This window comes from Carassius auratus, chromosome 29 (assembly GCF_003368295.1).
Source record: "Carassius auratus strain Wakin chromosome 29, ASM336829v1, whole genome shotgun sequence".
In the NCBI taxonomy this organism is placed as follows: Eukaryota; Metazoa; Chordata; class Actinopteri; order Cypriniformes; family Cyprinidae; genus Carassius; species Carassius auratus.
The window spans coordinates 5,361,575-5,381,766 of NC_039271.1; the positions used below are offsets into that span (position 1 = coordinate 5,361,575).

General features: G+C 34.1%; 4 protein-coding genes across 6 annotated transcripts in view; 2 read left to right on the forward strand and 2 right to left on the reverse strand.

Annotated features, from left to right (window-relative positions):
* Positions 1–20,192, forward strand: part of LOC113048471 (B-cell receptor CD22-like) — a 1,131,192-nt gene that overhangs the window by 1,055,292 nt on the left and 55,708 nt on the right. The gene's annotated exons all lie outside the window — the stretch shown is intronic.
* On the forward strand, positions 3,140–10,695 carry LOC113048502 (dnaJ homolog subfamily C member 2-like). Its single transcript, XM_026210358.1, has 16 exons — positions 3,140–3,325; positions 3,416–3,491; positions 4,162–4,260; positions 4,355–4,496; positions 4,575–4,655; positions 4,792–4,857; positions 5,619–5,710; positions 5,786–5,907; positions 6,590–6,739; positions 6,823–6,911; positions 7,002–7,071; positions 8,238–8,425; positions 8,504–8,604; positions 8,681–8,791; positions 9,742–9,902; positions 10,532–10,695. Exons 1-16 carry the CDS (start codon positions 3,293–3,295, stop codon positions 10,598–10,600), a joined length of 1,650 nt encoding a protein of 549 aa, XP_026066143.1. The 5' UTR covers positions 3,140–3,292; the 3' UTR covers positions 10,601–10,695.
* Positions 10,628–16,710, reverse strand: LOC113048517 (mitochondrial-processing peptidase subunit beta-like). The gene is made up of 13 exons (XM_026210376.1): positions 16,552–16,710; positions 16,161–16,277; positions 15,069–15,155; positions 14,859–14,988; positions 14,585–14,783; positions 13,676–13,755; positions 13,466–13,572; positions 12,299–12,442; positions 12,059–12,219; positions 11,904–11,989; positions 11,578–11,666; positions 10,965–11,040; positions 10,628–10,797 (listed from the first exon to the last, which is right to left on the reverse strand). Exons 1-13 carry the CDS (start codon positions 16,630–16,632, stop codon positions 10,739–10,741), a joined length of 1,416 nt encoding a protein of 471 aa, XP_026066161.1. The 5' UTR covers positions 16,633–16,710; the 3' UTR covers positions 10,628–10,738.
* On the reverse strand, positions 17,785–20,175 carry LOC113048566 (mediator of RNA polymerase II transcription subunit 21-like). Its single transcript, XM_026210443.1, has 4 exons — positions 20,084–20,175; positions 19,225–19,339; positions 19,045–19,145; positions 17,785–18,367 (listed from the first exon to the last, which is right to left on the reverse strand). The coding sequence occupies exons 1-4, from the start codon at positions 20,123–20,125 to the stop codon at positions 18,188–18,190; spliced, it is 438 nt and encodes a 145-aa protein (XP_026066228.1). The 5' UTR covers positions 20,126–20,175; the 3' UTR covers positions 17,785–18,187.

Sequence of the window (20,192 nt, forward strand, 5' to 3'; positions counted from 1 at the left end):
TCTTCTGCTCTTAACTCTTCTATGAGGTCTTTCTTTAGGTGATTGTGACAAGAACACAACTGTGAATTTTGTCCGAGAAAAGAAAGAAATGCTAATGGGTGAATCTCACAGAACCATTCAAGAACATGCACGGGTCCTATTTCACAAAACAATTATTTTATATATTTATGTATACATATATACTTAAAGATAAAGCAGCTATTTTTAAGACATTATAATTGTTTACGACACATTTTTTTATTATTATTTTATAATGTACAAACAATTATGTATTATTTAAAGGATATGGTATTTATACATAATGCTATTTTTTTGTTTTGCTGCCCTTAATTCATGCTTATTTAATTAATTATTTTTTTACTTTACTGTATTTCTGTAAAAAAAAATGTGAAAAGGTATCTAAATTAAACAATCTAAGTTTGTCATTTTCCTTATTAAAAATACTATATTTTATAATTGATTTATTAAAATAAATCATTAAGTCATTACAATAGGTTTCATTTTCTTATTGCAAGATATTATATATTATATCTTTATAGATTACAATAAAAACAAATCTCAATGGTCATAAAAATAGGCTACATTTTCCATATTAAAAAACAATATATATATAAGAAGACGAAATATGAGCTGTAAATGTTTCGTGAGATTAACCCAAAGGAATTTTTGGCACCAGCAAAGCCTTGAATATCGGTCAGATGTAAGGATTGGGTGCCTTCTTCCTCCGTTAAAACTCATTGTACTGTCACTGTTTTTGTTTGAAACACTGATGCATGTCTGTTGATGTCTGCTGCTCTAAATGCTGTGAGTCTGCTGTAATCATGCTGAACCCAAACTCCTGTGTGTGTGTGTGTGTGTGTGTGTGTGTGTGTGTGTGTGTGTGTGTGTGTGTGTGTGTGTGTGTGTGTGTGTGTGTGTGTGTTGTGTGTGTGTGTGTGTGTGATGTGTTTGTGTTTGATATGTGAAAATGAGCAGGTCAGTGCCAGTCATTCATTTGGATGGAGCGGATGTACACAACACTTCCTTTAATTACACTGAGATGTGAAAGTGTCAAAACTAATGAACTAAATGTAAAGTTATTTGCCACACGAGATGTACAGTCTAATATTTCAGTTCCCATAATGAATTCTGATGCGTGTGAGGCGTGAACTGTAAACTGGCTTTGGGCCTGAGGAGTGTTTTGGTAGATTTACAGGTTTGTGAGTCAGACTGTCTCTTACCTGAGATGCCAATGGCTCCACAGTTTCTGTATGTTTACTGTAATATGTACAGATGTTCATAATTGATATTTTTATTTGTCAATAAAGATTGTATCACATGGAAGAATTATTTGTTTTCAATTAAAATGGCATTTTTTTTATGAATCATTGAGAAAAATACTGCCAATTCTAATTATTCAGCTGGCACCTTAAATCCTTATAAGGTATTAATAATAGAAGTCATTTATTCATAGAATTTATCTATAATTCAGGAAAGAGAAAGAAAAAAAATTCACAAAAATAAATTAAATGTATTAATGAATTTTTTTAATGACTTTTTTCCTATACTGTTTTTATTATTATTGCGCAAGTATAATATTTAAATGACATTGCATTTATATTTCTTATATCCCAAATTTAACAAATGAGTATTACAGTTTTTTATTTCCTGTAAATACTGTATTACAGTATATTATAGAATAACATCATTCACTATATAAATAATTATGTTACTAGATTATTTAGTAATGATTGAGTTGTAGAAAAACCTGTTTAAAAATAATTGCATACAATAAATAAATACATGTTAAATAAATAAAATGGCCATTATTTCTAGCAAAATGCCATCATTTGACTAAGTACTGCTACAAAACTGTACCGTCATATTAGTCATTGATTTAAGAAATTAAGAAAAATAGTTATTTATTGTGGTTTTACAGTAGTAAAATTAAGTTGTATTTGGCGGGAATTATCGTTGTCATGGTGAATTGGTGTAACGCTGTTGTAGCGGAACCCAATGTGACCTCGCTGTCGCGCGGCGGAAGCCTGCGGATGTAACACTGACAGCTGTGCGCGGCCCATGTGGATCAGGCCGACCCGAGCGGAACAGCGGCTTAGAAATACCTGAATCGAGCCGATCTTTCCCGCTAATGCGAGCTCTTTAGGTCGTCCGTGTGTGTGAACTCGTGAAGATGCTGAAGGAGGCGTCAGACGGGCAGCTTACAGCGCTTTTTCGACGCGGTCGCCGGTAAGTGTGACAGTAATGAGAGATCTGCTGACAAACACACATCATATCAGAAACACTTCTTACAGTCAGATGTTGTGATTATGTGTTATATTGGCATGCTTTAGAGATGACATCAATCATTTCGAGCTGAGATGAATGAAAACACAAGAAACAAACCCTCAGTTTGTGTCTGTCACCAAAATCTATTTGCATTTACTTTAGATTGATGTAAAGAAGGGTTTATCTCAAATATGGTGCAAAGTCATCTGCATTTGGAAACACTGACATATACAATTTAGAGGGAAGTAGATGTATTTAGTAAGATTTATATAATTTAATTATGTGCATTTCAAAATAATATAGACTCCGGGGGGGAAAAAATCCCTGATGTGATTTAATTTTAATAAGCTATAACAAATACTGTACTGCTTAGTGCAATTGCAATTGAGTTCTTCTTATGTTAATTCATGAAAATATATATATATGTGTGTGCTATATATTGTGTATAATATTTAATGTAAATAATATATACATGCATACATACATATATGTATATGTGTGTATATATATATATATGTATGCATATATATTTGTGTATATATGTATAAATGTGTCTGTGTGTGTAATCAATGTTATTCACTGCACTGTCAGTGGTCATAATGTTATACATGATCAGTGTATGTGTATATATATATATATATATATATATATATATATGTGTGTGTGTGTGTGTGTGTGTATATATATATATAATGTATGTGTGTATATATATATATAATGTATGTGTATGTATATGTATGTTGAGGTGTGAAAGTTGTATTTGTTCTATGTTTTGTGTTGTTCCTTTTTGGATAGCGTAACAACATCTAATAAAATATAATTTTACTTTTAGTTTTGTTTTAGTGAAATGTGTCCTATCTTTGTCTCAGCCTCGGAGCAGGTTCAGGTGGAGCCGGTGGGTCGCTGGTTCGAGGCGTTTCTGAAGCGCAGGAGTAGAAATGTGTCAGCTTCGTTTCAAGAGCTGGAGGAAGAGGAGGAGCTGTCTGAGGAAGAGGAGGACGAGGAGCTGCAGCTGGAGGAGTATCCCATGCTGAAGACACTGGACCCTAAAGACTGGAAGGTGTGTGTGTGTCGACGCTCTTCTGTCTGTCAGAGCTGAGAGACGCTGTGAGCTCGATGCATTGACACAATGCTTTTCTTGATGTTACAGAACCAGGATCACTACGCTGTTTTAGGTCTCGCACGCGTCCGGTACAAAGCAACCCAGAAACAGATCAAAGCTGCTCGTAAGTTTGAGTTTGTGTGTGTTTGGAAATCATTGTATAATACTAAATAGCAAGGCTGCATTTATTTGATCATAAATGCAATAAAAATTGTTAGATATTTTTACTATTTAATATAGCGGTTTTTCTTTGTGAGTATCTGTTAAACTGCAATTTATTTTTGTGATCAAAGCTGTATTTTCAGCTTTAGTCTTCAGCGTCACACTTTAGAAACATTTGTGATTTATTATCAATGTTGAAAACAGAAATATTTAAAGAAAACATACCATGATTCACTACATCATTCAAAAGTTTGGGTCAGAATTTTTTTTATTTTATTTTAAATTAACTCAGAAGCGAAATGATCAAAAATACATTTATAATGTATCTATTTGAAATAAATGCTGTTCTTTTGAATTCATCAGAGAATCCCCAAAATAGTTTATTTCCACAAAAATATTCTCTTTTCGAATATAAGATTTTCATGATTTCTGAAGATCATGTGACTCTGGAGACTGGAGGAATGATGCTGAAAATTTAGCAGCGCATCACAGAAATAAATTACAGTTTACTATATGCTCACATAGAAGACAGTTACTTCAAATAGTAATAATATATCACATTTTTTGGTGAGCTGAAGAGACTTCAGAACATTCAAGATATTTCGTAGTAACATGCTGCCTGTTCTCCGCAGATAAAGCCATGGTCCTCAAACATCACCCGGACAAGAGGAAAGCAGCCGGAGAGCAGATTGTGGAGGGAGATAATGATTATTTCACTTGCATAACAAAAGGTTTGGACTTTATTGCTTTATCATAAGTGAAATGAAAGGGATGAGTGTTGGAGAATCATTCTTCAGGTCCTGTATCTGCTCTGGTGTGCTGCAGCGATGGAGATGCTGTCGGATCCGGTGAAGCGGAGAGCGTTTGACAGCGTGGATCCCACGTTTGATAACATGGTTCCTTCTAAAGCAGAAGGCAAAGAGAACTTCTTCGAGGTGTTTGCGCCGGTGTTTGAGAGGAACAGCAGGTAAACGCCTCACATGACTGATTCAGAGGATTCCGGTTCAGAGCTTTGAGATCACGCTGATGTGTTTCTCTCAATCAGATGGTCTGTGAAAAAACACGTCCCGAGTCTGGGAAGCAAGGACGCCTCTTTTGAAGAGGTCGATCATTTCTATTCCTTTTGGTAAGGAAATATCACCTATGACTTATTCATAGTGGTTTCTATATCTATATCTATGACTTATTCATAGATTTAAAGCCAAAATAATGCCAGAGAAACAAAAAAAACTATATAATTGTTTTCCCTTTTGTTTCCGAAGGTACAACTTTGACTCGTGGAGGGAATTTTCATATTTAGATGAGGAGGAAAAGGAAAAAGCTGAATGGTGAATAATATTTATTATTGGTTTTGGTTTGGTATTTTGTAATATAATTTTTTTTCTACTGCACAGGGTTATTATAGTTAACACACTAAACCATAAAAAATCGTCACTTAAAATAAATAATTTTAGAAAAATTACTAGGCAATATTTCTAATGTTTTAAGTTGATATATAACTAAAATAAAAATAAAAATGAATTAAAAACAACTATGTAGACATAAAAAAGTAAAGGATAATGAAAAATAAAAATGAAAATAACACCACAAAATTACTAAAATTTTAAACAGAAAATATAAAACAGAAAATATAAAAATAAAAACTAATTCAAAATATTAAAAGAAATTGTAGATATTTGTACTTTTTGAACTTTGTAGTATTTGTCTAAATTTTTTATTAAAATTAAAAGTTATAACAGAAAATCTAAAAATTAAAAAGAATTCAAAATATGAATTAAAAACTAATTTAAATAATAATAACAAAAAACTACATTTTGTTTCTCAGTTATAATAAAATAACCGTTTTCTTTTTGTACTTTGTGATATTTGTCTAAGACTTGAATAAAAATGAAAACAAAATATAAAATTAAAAACTCTTTGAAATATTATAAACAATTATTTCTCAATAATGCTAAAACATTTTGTGGTCTTTGTGTGTAAAACTTTAATTTAAAATTAAAGTGAAAACAAAAAATATCTTATATATGACTAAAACTATCTACTAAACTGACAGTACTTTGGTGTGTGTGTGTGTGTGTGTGTGTGTCAGTCGAGATGAGAGAAGGTGGATTGAGAAACAGAACCGAGCCTCTCGAGCGCAGAGGAAGAAGGAAGAGATGAACAGGATCCGGACGCTCGTTGGTAATTATCGGTTCAGACACAGGGTCGTGATCTCACTGTGAGCGTCTGCGTCAGTGTGTGTGTGATGTGTTTCAGACACGGCCTACAACTGCGACCCGCGAATCAAGAAATTCAAAGAGGAGGAGAAAGCCAGGAAAGAGTCGGAGAAGAAGGCCAAAGCAGAGGCGAAGAAACGAGAGCAGGAGGAGAAGGAGCGGGTCAGTGCCTCCAAACTCTTAGTCTCTATTTACAGATGTGCAACTCTGCTTGAATGCTGGATGAAGGAATCACTGCTTTAGCTGAATGTTTGTCTTGCACTTCACTTCACTGTATTTCTCTGTTTCGGTTTTGTATAATATATATATTTTTAAGGTGTGTGTGTGTGTGTGTGTGTGTGTGTGTGTGTGTGTGTGTGTGTGTGAGAGAGAGAGAAAGAGAGAGAGAGAGACCCTGGAGCACAAAAGCAGATTCCAGATTTTCAAATAGTTGCATCTCGGCCAAATATTGTCCTCCTAACAAACCACACATCAATGGAGAGATCATTTATTCTGCTATCAGGTGATGTATACATCTTAAAAAAAAAAAAAAAAAACACTTTAGACTGGTTTGTGCTCCAGGTTCACAATTGTGCTCACATAGATATTCTCCTAAGAAAGCCAAAACCTCACTTTTACTTTCTTTAAAACTTCAGGTTTGAGGTTAATACCATTTTGGATTGACCGAGAGCACTGCAGCAGTTCAATATTAAAATGAATCCTCAAAAATGCAACTTACCAAATAATTGTGCACATGGTGTATAAAGTAACCCCCCCCCCCCCTCTCTCTGTGTATATACATATATCTGGATATTTGTGCATATATTGTGTGTAAGTGACTCTCTGTCGTGCTGTGTGTGTGCAGGTGCGTCAGGAGGAGGAGAAGGCGGCGCGGATGCTGAAGGAGAAGGAGGAGGAGGTGGCGAGACAGGCAGCACAGCAGGCCAAGAAAGAGAAAGAAGTCCAGAAGAAAGCCATCAAGAAAGAGCGGCAGAAGCTCAGGACGACCTGCAAGGCAGGAGACCCTCCACATCATCTCACACATTCAGCTCCGAGAGCTTCTCATCCTCATCTCTGTCTCTCTGCTTCTTCTCTCAGACTCACAGCTACTTCACAGACAATGAAGCCGACGGCGTCAGGATGATGGAGGAGGTGGAGAAGCTCTGCGACCGCTTGGAGCTGAGCAGGTGGAGCTGGGAAATATAATGATGTTTTACTTCTCTCAAACACCGCTGCACGCTGGAGGAATATTGAGTGTTTGTTGGTTTGATTTGTAGTTTGCAGACGCTGAATGAAGCTTTGGCTTCAGGGAATAAAGAACAGAGTAAAGCAGCTCTGGAGAAACAGGTGAGAAACAGCTCCTCATTTACACTCTTTATTGAGCTGTAATTCTGCGGTGCATGTACACATTTATTTATATGAACTAGAAATTGTGAAAATATTATTTTAATTTAAAACAACTGTTTACTATGTGAATCTCTGTTAAAATGTAATTTATTCCTGTGATGCGCTGCTGAATTTTCAGAATTACTGAATTCCCCCAGTCTTCAGTGTCACATGATCTTCAGAAATGATTAGAATATGATGATCTGCTGCTCAAGAAACATTTCTGATTATCAATGTTGAAAACCAAATATATTTTAGTGGAAACTGTGATACATTTTATTTTTCAGCATTCTTTTGATGAATAAGTTCAAAAGAACAGCATTTATTTGAAATATGAATAATAATTATTATTATTATAATTAATTATTAGTAATAATGAATACAATTGATAAATCTTAAGATCACTATAATTAATATTATAATATCTGTAACATGACAGCTGATTACCAAAGCATTATTTCACATAAATAATTACAAAAAAATAATAAAAGCAATAACAAATATTAAGGTAGAATTAGAGGTGCTCAGTAATATTAATAACAAATATTTTAATATAATTTATATTAAAAAAAAAATTGAAATAATTATAATATACAATAATAAAATGTAAAATCTAATATTAATAAGAATATTTTATATCATTGTGTAACACATTTTGAATATTTTTGTGGAAGCAGTGTTTTTTGTTTTTTTTATAGTAAGTTCATAAAGAACAGCAAAAATACTACTACTAATAATTTGTAATATTACAATTACAAAAACTTTTACAAATAATTATTATAATTATTTTCAAAGCCATAATATATATTTTTATAAAAAGAATTTTGAAATATTAAAAAAATACTGCTAATAATTATTAATATTGCAATTACAAAACTAATATTATTTAATAACTTGTTATTAATAATAGCAATTATCACATTTGGAAACCATGAAGTTTATAATATATTTTTAGGATTTTTCTGGTGAATATAAAGTAGCGTTTGTTTAAAATATAAATCTTTAGGAGAATCATGTTACTTGACTGTCAGGTTTGATTCATTTCATGATCCCCTACTGAAGAGAAACGTCTGAATGCTGCTGTTAGCTGCTCTGAGGTGTGTGTGTGTGTGTGTGTGTGCTTGCAGGTGCAGGAGGTGAACAATCAGATGCAGAAGGAGAAGGAGGCGGAGATGCAGGCGCAGCAGGCGGTGCGGGGGGCGGAGCAAACCAGCGCAGGAGGAGGAGGAGGAGCCAATAACAGAGGCTGGAACGAGGAAGACCTGCAGCTGCTCATCAAAGCAGTCAACCTGTTTCCCGCCGGAACCAACGCCAGGTGAGTCTCCATGAAAAGCATCTGCTGTAACACAGACTGATCCCGTGTTCCCGACCCACATGTGCTGTGATCGGACAGATGGGAGGTGATCGCCAGCTACATGAACCAGCACTCCAGCAGCGGCGTGAAGAGAACCGCCAAAGACGTCATCAATAAAGCAAAAACACTGCAGAAGCTGGGTACGTAACCGCGGACTGGGTTTATGCCGCACGCAGGATGGAAGTAGTACGGCTAATTTGCTTTTCTTGATGGCAGATCCTCACCAGAAAGATGAGATTAACCGAAAGGCCTTTGAGAAGTTCAAGAAGGAGCATTCAGTTGTTCCTCAGACGGTAGACAACGCTGCGCCCTCAGAGAGATTCGATGGTAAGGTGCACGACAATGGATCAACTGTTTATCATAAATATTGACATGGTAGAATTAGAATAATAAGAGAGTATATAATACGATTTTGTTTATAACACACACTTTTAATATAATGCAAGCTGACCAGAAGCCAAATCAGAACAATGACAATAATATATTATATAATAAATCTAGAACAAATATTAAGAATTACAATGAAGAGTAATTCATAAATTAAGAATGTTTTTTTTTTTTTTTTTTTTTTGTATTTATATTATTATAATTATTTATAACATTTGAAATTGATTATAATAATACTTATAATATCCGTAACGCTTATTATAATTCAAGTTTATTATTAGGGTGGAATTAGAATAAGGTGCTAAGTAAATAATATTTTTAATATAATTTATAACACAACTAAAAATTCTGAATATTAATTACACTGATTAATTGTATTTATATAATATCCATATCACACAATAAGGTGCCAAGTAATTAATTAAATGTATTTTTTATATAAATAAACAATATTAACAATTAATTAAAAATATGTTCATTATTATATGATATTTTTAATAAGGTCGAATTAGAATGACGTGCCACGTTATTAATAAAATAAGACTTATTTATATATATATTTAATTAAATATAAAGATCCATCACATGTTGCAATGTATAATGCAAGCTAATTAATAATCATGATTATTTTGTTAAAATAAAAAAATATTAAGTTAAGATTAAACCACTAGGAAGAAAATCTATTGATTTTTGGAAAAAGCTCTAATTGGGGGATCTGGCTAGCGTAGCTTTTGGAGGCTTCTTGCCAATGCTAAATACAAATGATTACGCTTAAATCGAGAGAAGCATGAATAGTGATCATGATTAAAATCTGATTCATCCTGCAGCCCTGTGAGTCATCACAGTATACCGCTGCAAAACCGTCTCATTCTGAACATGGTTTCCTCCAGCTGTAGGCGCTGAATCCAACTCCTCACCCTGGACCACAGAGGAGCAGAAGCTTCTGGAGCAGGCGCTGAAGACGTTCCCGGTGAACACGCCGGAGCGCTGGGAGAAGATCTCGGAGGCCGTTCCTGGACGCTCCAAGAAAGACTGCATGAAGAGATACAAGGTGAGACGCTCCGACTTCTGCAGAAACTGACAGCCTTGAGCAACACACTAAAATAATACTTGTTTTTTTTCCCTTTAATTCAAAGTACTATTTTGGCATAATTTTTGTTTACATAAAGCATTGCCCAAGAATTACTACACAGAATATAGAAATATGCAATACAATTATTAGACGACAATAATACTCATAATCATTATTATTAATTTGTTTGATTAAAAATAGCCGCTACTTATGTATATTAATTATTTACATTTTTGTTATAATGCAAGCTAATTGCTAAAGCATTATTATACGGAAATAAATATAAGAATAAGGTGCAAAGTAATTATTTTTATTATTTAGAGAAAAATGTAACAATGTAAAAATAAATATCACACTTAAGGCACAATTAATAAAAAAAAATGCATTTAATAGTAGTATTAATAATAATAATAAATTATAAAAACATTTATAAATTTTTCTGTAACACTTATAATGCACACTGATTAATGTAGATTTACAAGGTGCCATGTAATTAATAAAAACCCTTTGAATTAGTAATTATTATTATTAAATAACATTAATATTAATAATAGTTATTAGTGAAATTAAAAATCTTTTCTTATAACAATGTAAATGTGTTTCTGCAGGAGCTGGTGGAGATGATCAAGGCTAAGAAAGCTGCTCAGGAGCAGGTCGCTGCTAAAAACAAGAAATGACAAAAGTGCCACAGGGAAAGAAAACACACAAACACACACATGACATGGTCTTTTAACTTTATTGTGTTGTTCTTTATTTTATAATAAAATAAACATGAAAAAGCGCATCTTAAATTCTCTTGTTAATGTGCAGACGCTTCACAGCCGTTGCATGTCACCGCGGATGCTCTTATAGTCCGGGAGCTGCTCGATCGGACCTAAAAAACATCAAGGATTAGTGTCCCATCGCTCTGCTCTCTTTCAGGTCCTGTAGTGTCTACTAACCAGCTGATCTGAGTTCAATCGTGTGTGACTGGGAATGAAGACACTCCAGGACCAGAGCTGGGACTATATCAGATATTAAAGAGAGAATCTGAATACTCACCAACGGCTGCTATAGCAGGAGCTTTATTATAGATGTATTTCATGCACACGTCTTTGATGGTTGTGGCATCGATGGCCTGAGAGGAGGGAATTTTAATGAATATTTTATTACTAAAATGATGGACACTGTTTACAGAAATAAATGTAATTTTCCCTATTTTTAATATAAAAATTTAAAGGAATTTGGAAATAATAAATAGGGTATTATTTTTCTATTGTTAAATTTAATATAAATGTTACTGCACAGACAATAAGAATTTTTACCTAATGTAAATTAAAGTTTGCATTAACCTATTTCTGCTAAATTCATTTTTATAATAACATCCATCATTTTGAGAGGAAATGCAAGATGATTAAACCAAATCATGTCCGTTTCCTATTTTTGATTAGCATATGTATATCACATAATAGAATATTATTTTCCTGTTGTTAAATAAATTAATTATAATTATCCAAGCAATAACAGACCATGTAGCGATCATAAAACTCGCTTGTCTGCCGTGAATAAACAATGCAAGATTTAAGCAAACTTATTTTTACAGAAACAGCTCTGTCCTGAATAATGCTAGAAAAGCACGTGCATGGGTCAAAGGTCAGCCTGTTCATTTACTCACATCTATTCTGGCCTCCAGCTCGTTCAGAGGAATCCTGCGGCTGTAACACAGCATCTGCCGGCCGATGTCCTCACAGATGGGAGTGGATCCTAGACACCACAAACAACTTTTTTTTGCAGTGTGATCAGAAGTTACAGTAAACATTTCCATATTCTTGCCATTTCTATTTCTTACATCTGTAAAAATTAATTAATTAAAAAGCAATCGAGATCTCTTCTAAGTTGCATCAAACACATGTTTCTCCTTCAACATTCATTCAGAGAACATGATGAATTCAGTTTTCTTGAAAGGTCCTGATTTGCCCTCATGCACCCCGTTCCTCTTACCGTCCAGGTGAAGCAGCATGTTTGTCCTCAGCAGGTTTTTGGCTCGGTTCACCTCGCTTTCAGTCACACTCGTACACAGAGACATCCTGAAGGAGACCAGGTGTTAGCTGCTCATCTTTCATCTCGACAAAGCCGAGTGAACATGGATCTCTCACCACTCCAGCTGTGTGAAGCGCATCATGTCGCTGACGGTCCCTGCTTCACACACCAGGTAAAGCCCCCACAGACCCGTGTCGGTGTAGCAGGTGTTGAAGGACTGGAAGCTGTGGCACAGGTTCCCCTGACACGCCATCTGTGCCAGCTTACTGGACAAGTTCTGACCGAAAACAAGGAGCGGTTAGTTGGGTTTCAGGTCTTTTTCTTTCAGTGTAACCGTTTAGTGATCGCGCTCCTACCATCCCGCCTCCGAGCGAGCGATCCCAGTTCCCGATGAGTGTATTGGCCACCATGAGCGGGATGGTGTCCGGATGCGACCAGCCGACGGCCTCCACAGCGATGGCTATATGAGCCAGAGGCATCTTATCATCCCGCACACGGATCTGTGAGCAATCCACAGCACAACGCCATTTACAACGAAAGCTAAGCTTATTCACTGTGTTTATGCAGAAAACAGAAAGCTACTGCCTTAAATGCCTCGTTTGTAGTCCTGACATTATTTCTGTTTATTAATGAAATGAAACTTAAATAGGAATATTTTTTTAAAACTAATTAAATTAACAAAAAGCACATAATTCCTTCTCTGTAAAAAAAAATAATTATATATATATTGCATGATTTTTGGAATCATTACTTATACTCAGGTGCGACTTATAGTCCGAAAAAATACGGTATATCTCTGAAGAATTTGTGGATATGTATTAAAATGAGTGCATATAATAATTATATAATGCCCCGTTTTTATATATCACAAAATTTCAGAAAACGTGTAACTTGTTTTAATTTTCATGCATTTTCAGCATTAAGATATCAGAGAGTAGGATCATCATCATCAACAAAATTATTAAAACATTTGTTCATTGAATTAAGGCTACATGAAATAACTATTAGATGAAAAACTTGATTAGCAACTAAATGAATTACGTTTAATTACTAAATGAAAAAAATAAAACATGAAAAATAATTGGCTTGGCTTTTCAAAAAGGCAGAGTTGGAAAAGACGGATAGAATAAAATAATTTTGAATCATGAATTTGAATCAGGCAATCGTCAAAAATAAAATTAAGAATTTGTAATGAGCAGAAAAGGGGCACTTTAATATTCATCACTTATTGTATTTACAATACAACACTTACATTAGAAGACTAATGTAGACGTATAATGTAAGTGCAATACTGTAAACATGATCTTTACAAAGTATGAATTTTTAATCATAATTGATGTTGTCGTCACAAAAAACACAAGTTATTCCTATGTGTAAAAGTGATTTATAATTATAATACTGGTAAAAATACCATTATAATCTTATCAGTAAAACAATAAAATGTTTAAATGCACCGAACGCACTGTAAGACGCTTTGGATAAAAGCGTCTGCTAAATGCAGAAATGTTAATGAGTCTGTTCACCTCGCTGCCGGTGAAGTGGCAGGGCAGTAAAGCCTCTCTGCTGTATCTGGCCGGCAGCTTTCCAAAGTGAAATTTAGCCAGATCGATGAGCTCGTTATGTGACACTCCTGAAAGAGCGAGAAACTGTATTAACGGTCAAACTCTGAACCAGTGAGCGATCTAACGGTTACACCGGTCAGTGATGCTGATTCTGTGTTTGTGCTGCTCTACCTCCGACTGCAGCTAACACAATCCGCGGTCCCCTGTAGTGTGTAGTGATGTACTCCACCAGATCCCCTCGATTTATACTTCTGCAGAACATCACACAGCACTGTTTCACATGCACTTTCCTTGCTTCTATAACATTCAGACTAAAGGTTAGCAAACATTCAAAATGCACACTTAAGTGTTTATTTCATTACGCATCTGTAGATTGAAGTTACAATACATATTTTTATTTCTATCTATATTTTAAAGGGTTTGCAAAAAGTGTTTGTTCGTGTATAATTCAATTTGTGTATAAAACATGGTGAAAATATTTTTTTCAGGCTGCTAGATATTTTCTGATTAAGTGATAAAAAAAAGCTAATTCAAAATCCCATTAATAATTAAAAATGCATTTCAACAATGAAGCAGTGTTGTTATCATTAACTAAAATCATTAAAAAAAAATTTATAACTAAAATCATAAAAAAAAATTGTTTTAGTTAAAAGCATCAACATGACTAAATGGAAATAAATTAAAAACTAAAACATAAATATATGTAAACCGTAATGTTTAAAGAAACCTAAAATTTTTCTTTACAAAAACTAAAATAGTGATAATATTTTTGTTAACTGAAAATTCTGAAATAAAAAAAATATATTCTGAAATGAAAAACCTAAATGAAAATTAGAAACTGAAATAATTTGGAATAAATAAATCTAATAAAAACATTCATGTAAGCAGTAAATAAAAAAAGCTAATAAAATGAATAAAAGCACAACATCCACTCAAGAATTTTGTACCTGGCTCTGTTATTGAAAAGTATGTAAATTAGTGCATATTTAATTAGCATAATTTGCATATTACAATAAACTTGTGATACAAAACAACTGTCCTAACGTACTGCGAGTAATCATTTAAACATGTAACACGTACTTGATGTTCTCCGTAGGGCCCAGGATGGTTCTCCCGAGAGGCGTGTCCTGATAGGCTGTAGCGTGCAGGTGATCAAACACCACTTCCTGCAGGTTGGTCTCCACTTCCTGCATCTCTCGGAGAATGACGCCCCGCTCGCGCTCGATCTCGGCCTCTCCCAGCGTGCTGTTCTGAATGATGTCCGCCAGGATTTCCACCGCTGCCAGCAGAGACTCACTTACAGCACACCCACAATGCCGTTCTGCCCAACATGAGTTTGTGTTTGATGGCTTACCTCTGGGCAGATCTTTGGAGAAGGCTTTGGCGTAGTACACCGTCTGCTCTCTGGAGGTGTATGCGTTCAGGTGAGCTCCCATGTTCTCGATCTCCAGCTCCAGGTCCAGCTGAGACCTCTTCCTGGTGCCCTGAAACACAGCCACAGATCTGATGCCTTCTACACTCAACTGTTTTAGTATTCAGACACATTTCTTATCATTTCTCGTACCTTGAAAGCCATGTGCTCCAGGAAGTGTGCTGTACCATTATTGTGCTCATTTTCATAACGGCTCCCAGCATCAATCCACAGTCCAACCTGGATCATGTGATCGGAGTAGGGGAAACTTAGACTTTTTTTTTTTTTTTGTCTTAGTCATCTCAATGGAGATGTAGTTTACCTGATTTCTCCATATTTTGGTTTGTAGAGTAAATATTGTGATAATTTACTTCCTCTCACAGGAATCACCCAATTCCACTTTATGGCTTTTCTGTTGTTATTATTATTATTACTGATTTTTCATTATTATTATTATTATTCTCATTCGTTATCATTATTAGTCCATTTTTATATGGACTGTTTATATATTTAATGCACAGTCTCTACTCATTAAAGTGTATCTACTATTGTTTTAGGTATTATGTTTGATACAAATGCTCTAATGCAAATGCATTTTTAACCATGTTTATCACATCAGCTAAAACTAAAACTATTAGAATATTTTGTTAATTAAAAAAAGACATGCTGAAATAAAATACAATTATATTTTTAAAGTAAGGGGAAAGTAGAAATGTTGCTTTGGGAACTGTTCTTGATTAAATATACCAGACTAACTGGAAATAATTAAAAGTAAAAATGAAATAATAAAAATAAATTTACCATAAATAGAAATATTTAACAAAATTAGAAATATATTAAACAATTTAATATATAAATTTAATATATAATATATAAAATTTAAGAAATATATTAAACAAAATTTGTTTAATAAATAGAAATATATTAAACAAAAAAAAGTATATATGCCAATTCAAAATACTGATGAACTATAATACAATAAAAATAATACTAATAATTTCACCGGGTAGAAGAAGAAAGTGGATTGTTGTTTGGCCATTAAACATTGTATATCACATTTTGATACAAAGAGTTAGAAAAATGTGCAATTACATTTTATTGGACACAATATATGTGGTTGTTGTTATTAATTTGCATTTGATTTATCACAAAAAGATAATTAAAGCACACTTGGTGTATTAAAAAGTGACTGCTGATATGCATTTAAAACTTGCTTTTCAACATTTCCTCAGATGGTGAACTCACCGTGCACGTGGTCAGGCCCGAGTCTTCAGATGCCACTCTGAGCCCGTTGTCAAGGGTCGTGACCTTTGTCTCAGGTACATTTAAAACCACCTGACTGACAGCCTGGGTGGATCTCGTCTGAAACACAGACAGCACGCTTTAAATCATGCGATATAACCATGATTTACTAAGCAGGATATGCAAGGTAAATATCAAAATGGATTCGAGTTACGTTAACAATAAATTAAATGTTTTCGCAAAACAATGTCGCATTATGATGTGTTACATTTGCATCACTGAATCCAGTAGCCACGCTGGACTTAACCCGATTGTTTTAAAGGATCGCCAGGATTTTGTTTTGGTATATTTGGCAGTTATTAATTATATTAATTATGTGTTTGTAATATCTTACCCTGCTAAAGGTTCTGGTGTTCAATAAATTCTTTATAAAGTGTCTCCCCGCTGCGCCGAGACGCTGTACGGACACCGCCATTCTGTTTTGGGTGACGTTGTTTTAAAAGAAGCATTCCGATTGGGCAGAAGAACGCTTACGTCATGCATTATTCAACATGTTTGCGGCACAGACTAATAATTGTTATATTATATTATATTATATATTAAAAAATATAATTTAGGTCACATGGAGAATTGGTTTCAGCCCATTCACCGCTTGATCTTCTCATTTTACGCCGTCTTGTGGCAAAAGGTCAAACATGATTCAGTTCACTTATATGACCAGCGGGTGGCAGCTCTGAGTCAAAGTATTAAAAAAAAACACATGATTTATCTAGCATTATTGCTTAATGTTTTTATTGAGAAAATATATGGAATATTTGTCAGACACATTTAGAAACGTTAGTGAACAATCATCAACATTGGATGTAAATAATACTAAAATAACAAGTTCACTTGTACGACCACCAGATGGCAGCTCCGAGTAAGTTAGTGATTCTCATACGCCATGCATTTATTTTATTATTTGAGACATTTATACAAACGTTAATTGCATTTTTTTTGAAGAACTGGAATAGGGATTTATTATCTTTAATAACATATAAAATTATGTGAATTAATTTGAAAGACCAAATTTACTGGTAAATAAATAGCAAAAAATGAATAGTACAAAATTCATTAATGACATTAAAATATTATATATAAGGATCACAGTTCAGCCCTAAAAAATAATCAATTGTAATTTAAATCTTTATCACTATCCTACAAACCCAAAAGAAAAATAATATATAAAATATAATATATTTAGTATGATTACTTCTTGTATATATTCTAATCAGTACAGGGATTCACTTTATAAAAATCTACTTTATAAAAATAAAAAAAGTTAAAAAGAATAAGAATTGGGGGATACATAAAGCGATTCTTCTTAAAGAGGCAAACAGACACAGGAAGTGCTTGTAATACCAAGTTTTGGACATTGTTCAAATAAGTTCAAGCTAGAAAAAGAAGGAATAAATAAAGAGAAAGTTCTTTGTTGTTTTTGTTTTCACGATGAAGTTAAGTTTCTTAAGTCGGTTCAGAACCAACCAAAACATTTGATAGACGGAGTGATAAAATAAGAATAAAACTACAATGTTTAAGATTTCTTATGTGTATAAATCTGTTAAAGAATAGTCTATTGACTAAGGAATTGCATGAGACAAATGAAGGAATTCATAATTCAATCTGCGAAGAATAACAAGCATTTCATTCAACATTTTTGAATGTCTATCATACAAATGTATTTTGTTAAAACAAAATGAACACCGCATAACCATAACAAGAAAAAAAACATCATTAAATATAGCAAAGCAAAAAAATTACCCAGATGCCAACTGTCTGAAAAGGCTGATGGATGCTGAACATTTACATTTATCAGGTAGAAAAGGATGTCAGAGGTCATATAAATCAAGACATGCGATGGAAAACAATCAGAAACACTCTTCAGTCCAGAAACAAACTACATTTAACACATGCTCTCCTGCGATCCATGAAGGATGAGTATAAAATCCCTGCTGTGATGATATAGTCCATGTGTGGTTGGTCGGTCGCTGTCATGACTCTGGTGGTGTCAGCTGACTCGGGGCTCCGCTGCGTGTGCGCAGCTGTGATTGGGCAATGTCTGCTAGAGCTGACTGAATCTTCTCCAGCAGCATGTCTCCTCTGTAAACTACTTCCTCCAGACGGGCCGCAGCTTCCTGGTTCTCCTCTTCCAACTGCCTCAGACTGGCAGCCTGTGAAGATTAGAGTTTACTGTAGGGATGCAACCGTCAACTCAGAATGCGAATACCTTTTTATGAAGGTATATTAATGCCAAATAGATTTGCATATGCAAGGTAGGAGTTGTGGAAGTGTACATAAAACTGTAAGCAAATTAAATTTGCATGCACAAGATAATCTTTGTGAAGGTGTATATCGCGTTTCAAGACTTGCAGAACTTCTGAACGTATTTTAGCGAAACAACGTGCCAAAAGTGTAAGCACAGAAAAATTGAAGTCAGAAGAATGCAGATCATATTTATTTTGCTTTAGCATGAAGCTGCAGTTTCACAATACTTGAATTACACTTATGAGTAACAGTAAAATGCTGCAAATCATGTTTTTCTAAATTCATGTTTTTATTAGCTTGAAACGCCATATACACCTTCACAAAGCTTATCATGCGCATGAAAATTTAATGTACGCTTACAGTTTTATGTACACTTACCCCAATTCCTACCCTGCGTATGCAAATCTATCTGCCATTAATATACTTTCAAAAATGTTCTCCAGATTTTATTATAAATGGAAAAGGCATCCTTTTATTATTCCTGAGTATAAATGCTGCACATTTCTTTGTGAAATTGAAATATGATGAATAACAAAACTACATTTTTGTAGTTCAGGGAGCCACTGTTTGTGTATAAACGTACCTGCAGTGCAGCAGTAGATTCTTCACTGGGCAGAGAGTCAATCAGCACATCAACATCTTTTGCTGTTCTTGCTATCAGTGCTGCAAACAGCTGGGCGTATTCTAGAAGAACACATGAAAACATGTTAGTTAAACCACAACAGCAGAGCTGTAAACTGATTTTTGGTAGAGATTTGTGCACCTTCTGTTTGGTTGGAGGGCTGGTCTTTGTTGATGGCGGTCTGGATGTTGCTGAAGGAGGCAGGTGGGGCACATTGCTGCAGGACTCCAATCGCATTACAGAACTGATCAGCCAGCTAAAACACACACAACATTGCAATATATCACACACAGTGCACACAAGCAACCAAATATAACCTTTGTATTTGGTTTACTTGGATTGTCTTAAACATGGGGATTCAGTGCTTATATTGTCAATAATGTGTAAGCTTATTTTAATAATTTTATTTTAAATGTAAAAACAAGAGTACATAATATAACACGTATAAAACAATTTTGTGGTATATGTCACAAATATATTTTTTTTAATAATAACTACATTATCTTATATATTTATTTTTTAAACGTTAAATGTTTCACATGTACAAAACAATTAGGGATTCACGATATATCAGCCACCATATCGGTATCGGCTGATAAATGCTAAAAAAAATGTTGTTATCGGTATCGGCACAATAATGAAATCTGCCCAATATCTAAAAGGCGATAAATAATTAATTATTATTTCCTTCAGAAACAGTTGACTTGAGATGAACTGTTTGCATTATTTATGCATTGTTATTTTTTGTAATACTTTTTATGATGAAATTTGGTAAAAAATAAATAAATAAAAATATAAATTATATATTTGTTTTTAAAATATGTAAAAACAAGGGTGCATAATACAACTGTATTCTATGCTTACACCTTCATACGCTACAGTATTAATGTGACTTCTCACACACACAGTGTGACTTCATTTAGCAGACGAATGAATACATACGATTCGACCTCTTCTGCAGCTTATAAGTCATAAAATAAACATTTAAATCAGTACTCACGGAGTTAACTGCATCCTGAAGCTGCGTTAGCCTATCCGCCATGTTGGCTCCACATCACCTCTTCCGTTTCTGCCGAGCCTGTTCAAAGCGATATCACGTGACACAATAC

What these genes read in the sequence shown, in the direction of transcription:
- LOC113048502 (XM_026210358.1), top strand. Translation starts at nt 3,293, where the DNA reads ATGCTGAAGACACTGGACCCTAAAGACTGGAAG. An exon ending in GTGTTTGAGAGGAACAGCAG is followed by an intron (nt 4,497 to 4,574) that starts GTAAACGCCTCA and finishes TCTCTCAATCAG; the next exon opens with ATGGTCTGTGAAAAAACACG. An exon ending in AGCTCAGGACGACCTGCAAG is followed by an intron (nt 6,740 to 6,822) that starts GCAGGAGACCCT and finishes TTCTTCTCTCAG; the next exon opens with ACTCACAGCTACTTCACAGA.
- LOC113048517 (XM_026210376.1), bottom strand. Translation starts at nt 16,632, where the DNA reads ATGGCGGTGTCCGTACAGCGTCTCGGCGCAGCGGGGAGACACTTTATA. An exon ending in GCCACTTCACCGGCAGCGAG is followed by an intron (nt 12,443 to 13,465) that starts GTGAACAGACTC and finishes GATTGCTCACAG; the next exon opens with ATCCGTGTGCGGGATGATAA. An exon ending in TCCTGCTATAGCAGCCGTTG is followed by an intron (nt 10,798 to 10,964) that starts GTGAGTATTCAG and finishes GATGTTTTTTAG; the next exon opens with GTCCGATCGAGCAGCTCCCG.
- LOC113048566 (XM_026210443.1), bottom strand. Translation starts at nt 20,125, where the DNA reads ATGGCGGATAGGCTAACGCAGCTTCAGGATGCAGTTAACTCC. An exon ending in GCCCTCCAACCAAACAGAAG is followed by an intron (nt 19,146 to 19,224) that starts GTGCACAAATCT and finishes GTGTTCTTCTAG; the next exon opens with AATACGCCCAGCTGTTTGCA. An exon ending in AATCTACTGCTGCACTGCAG is followed by an intron (nt 18,368 to 19,044) that starts GTACGTTTATAC and finishes TAATCTTCACAG; the next exon opens with GCTGCCAGTCTGAGGCAGTT.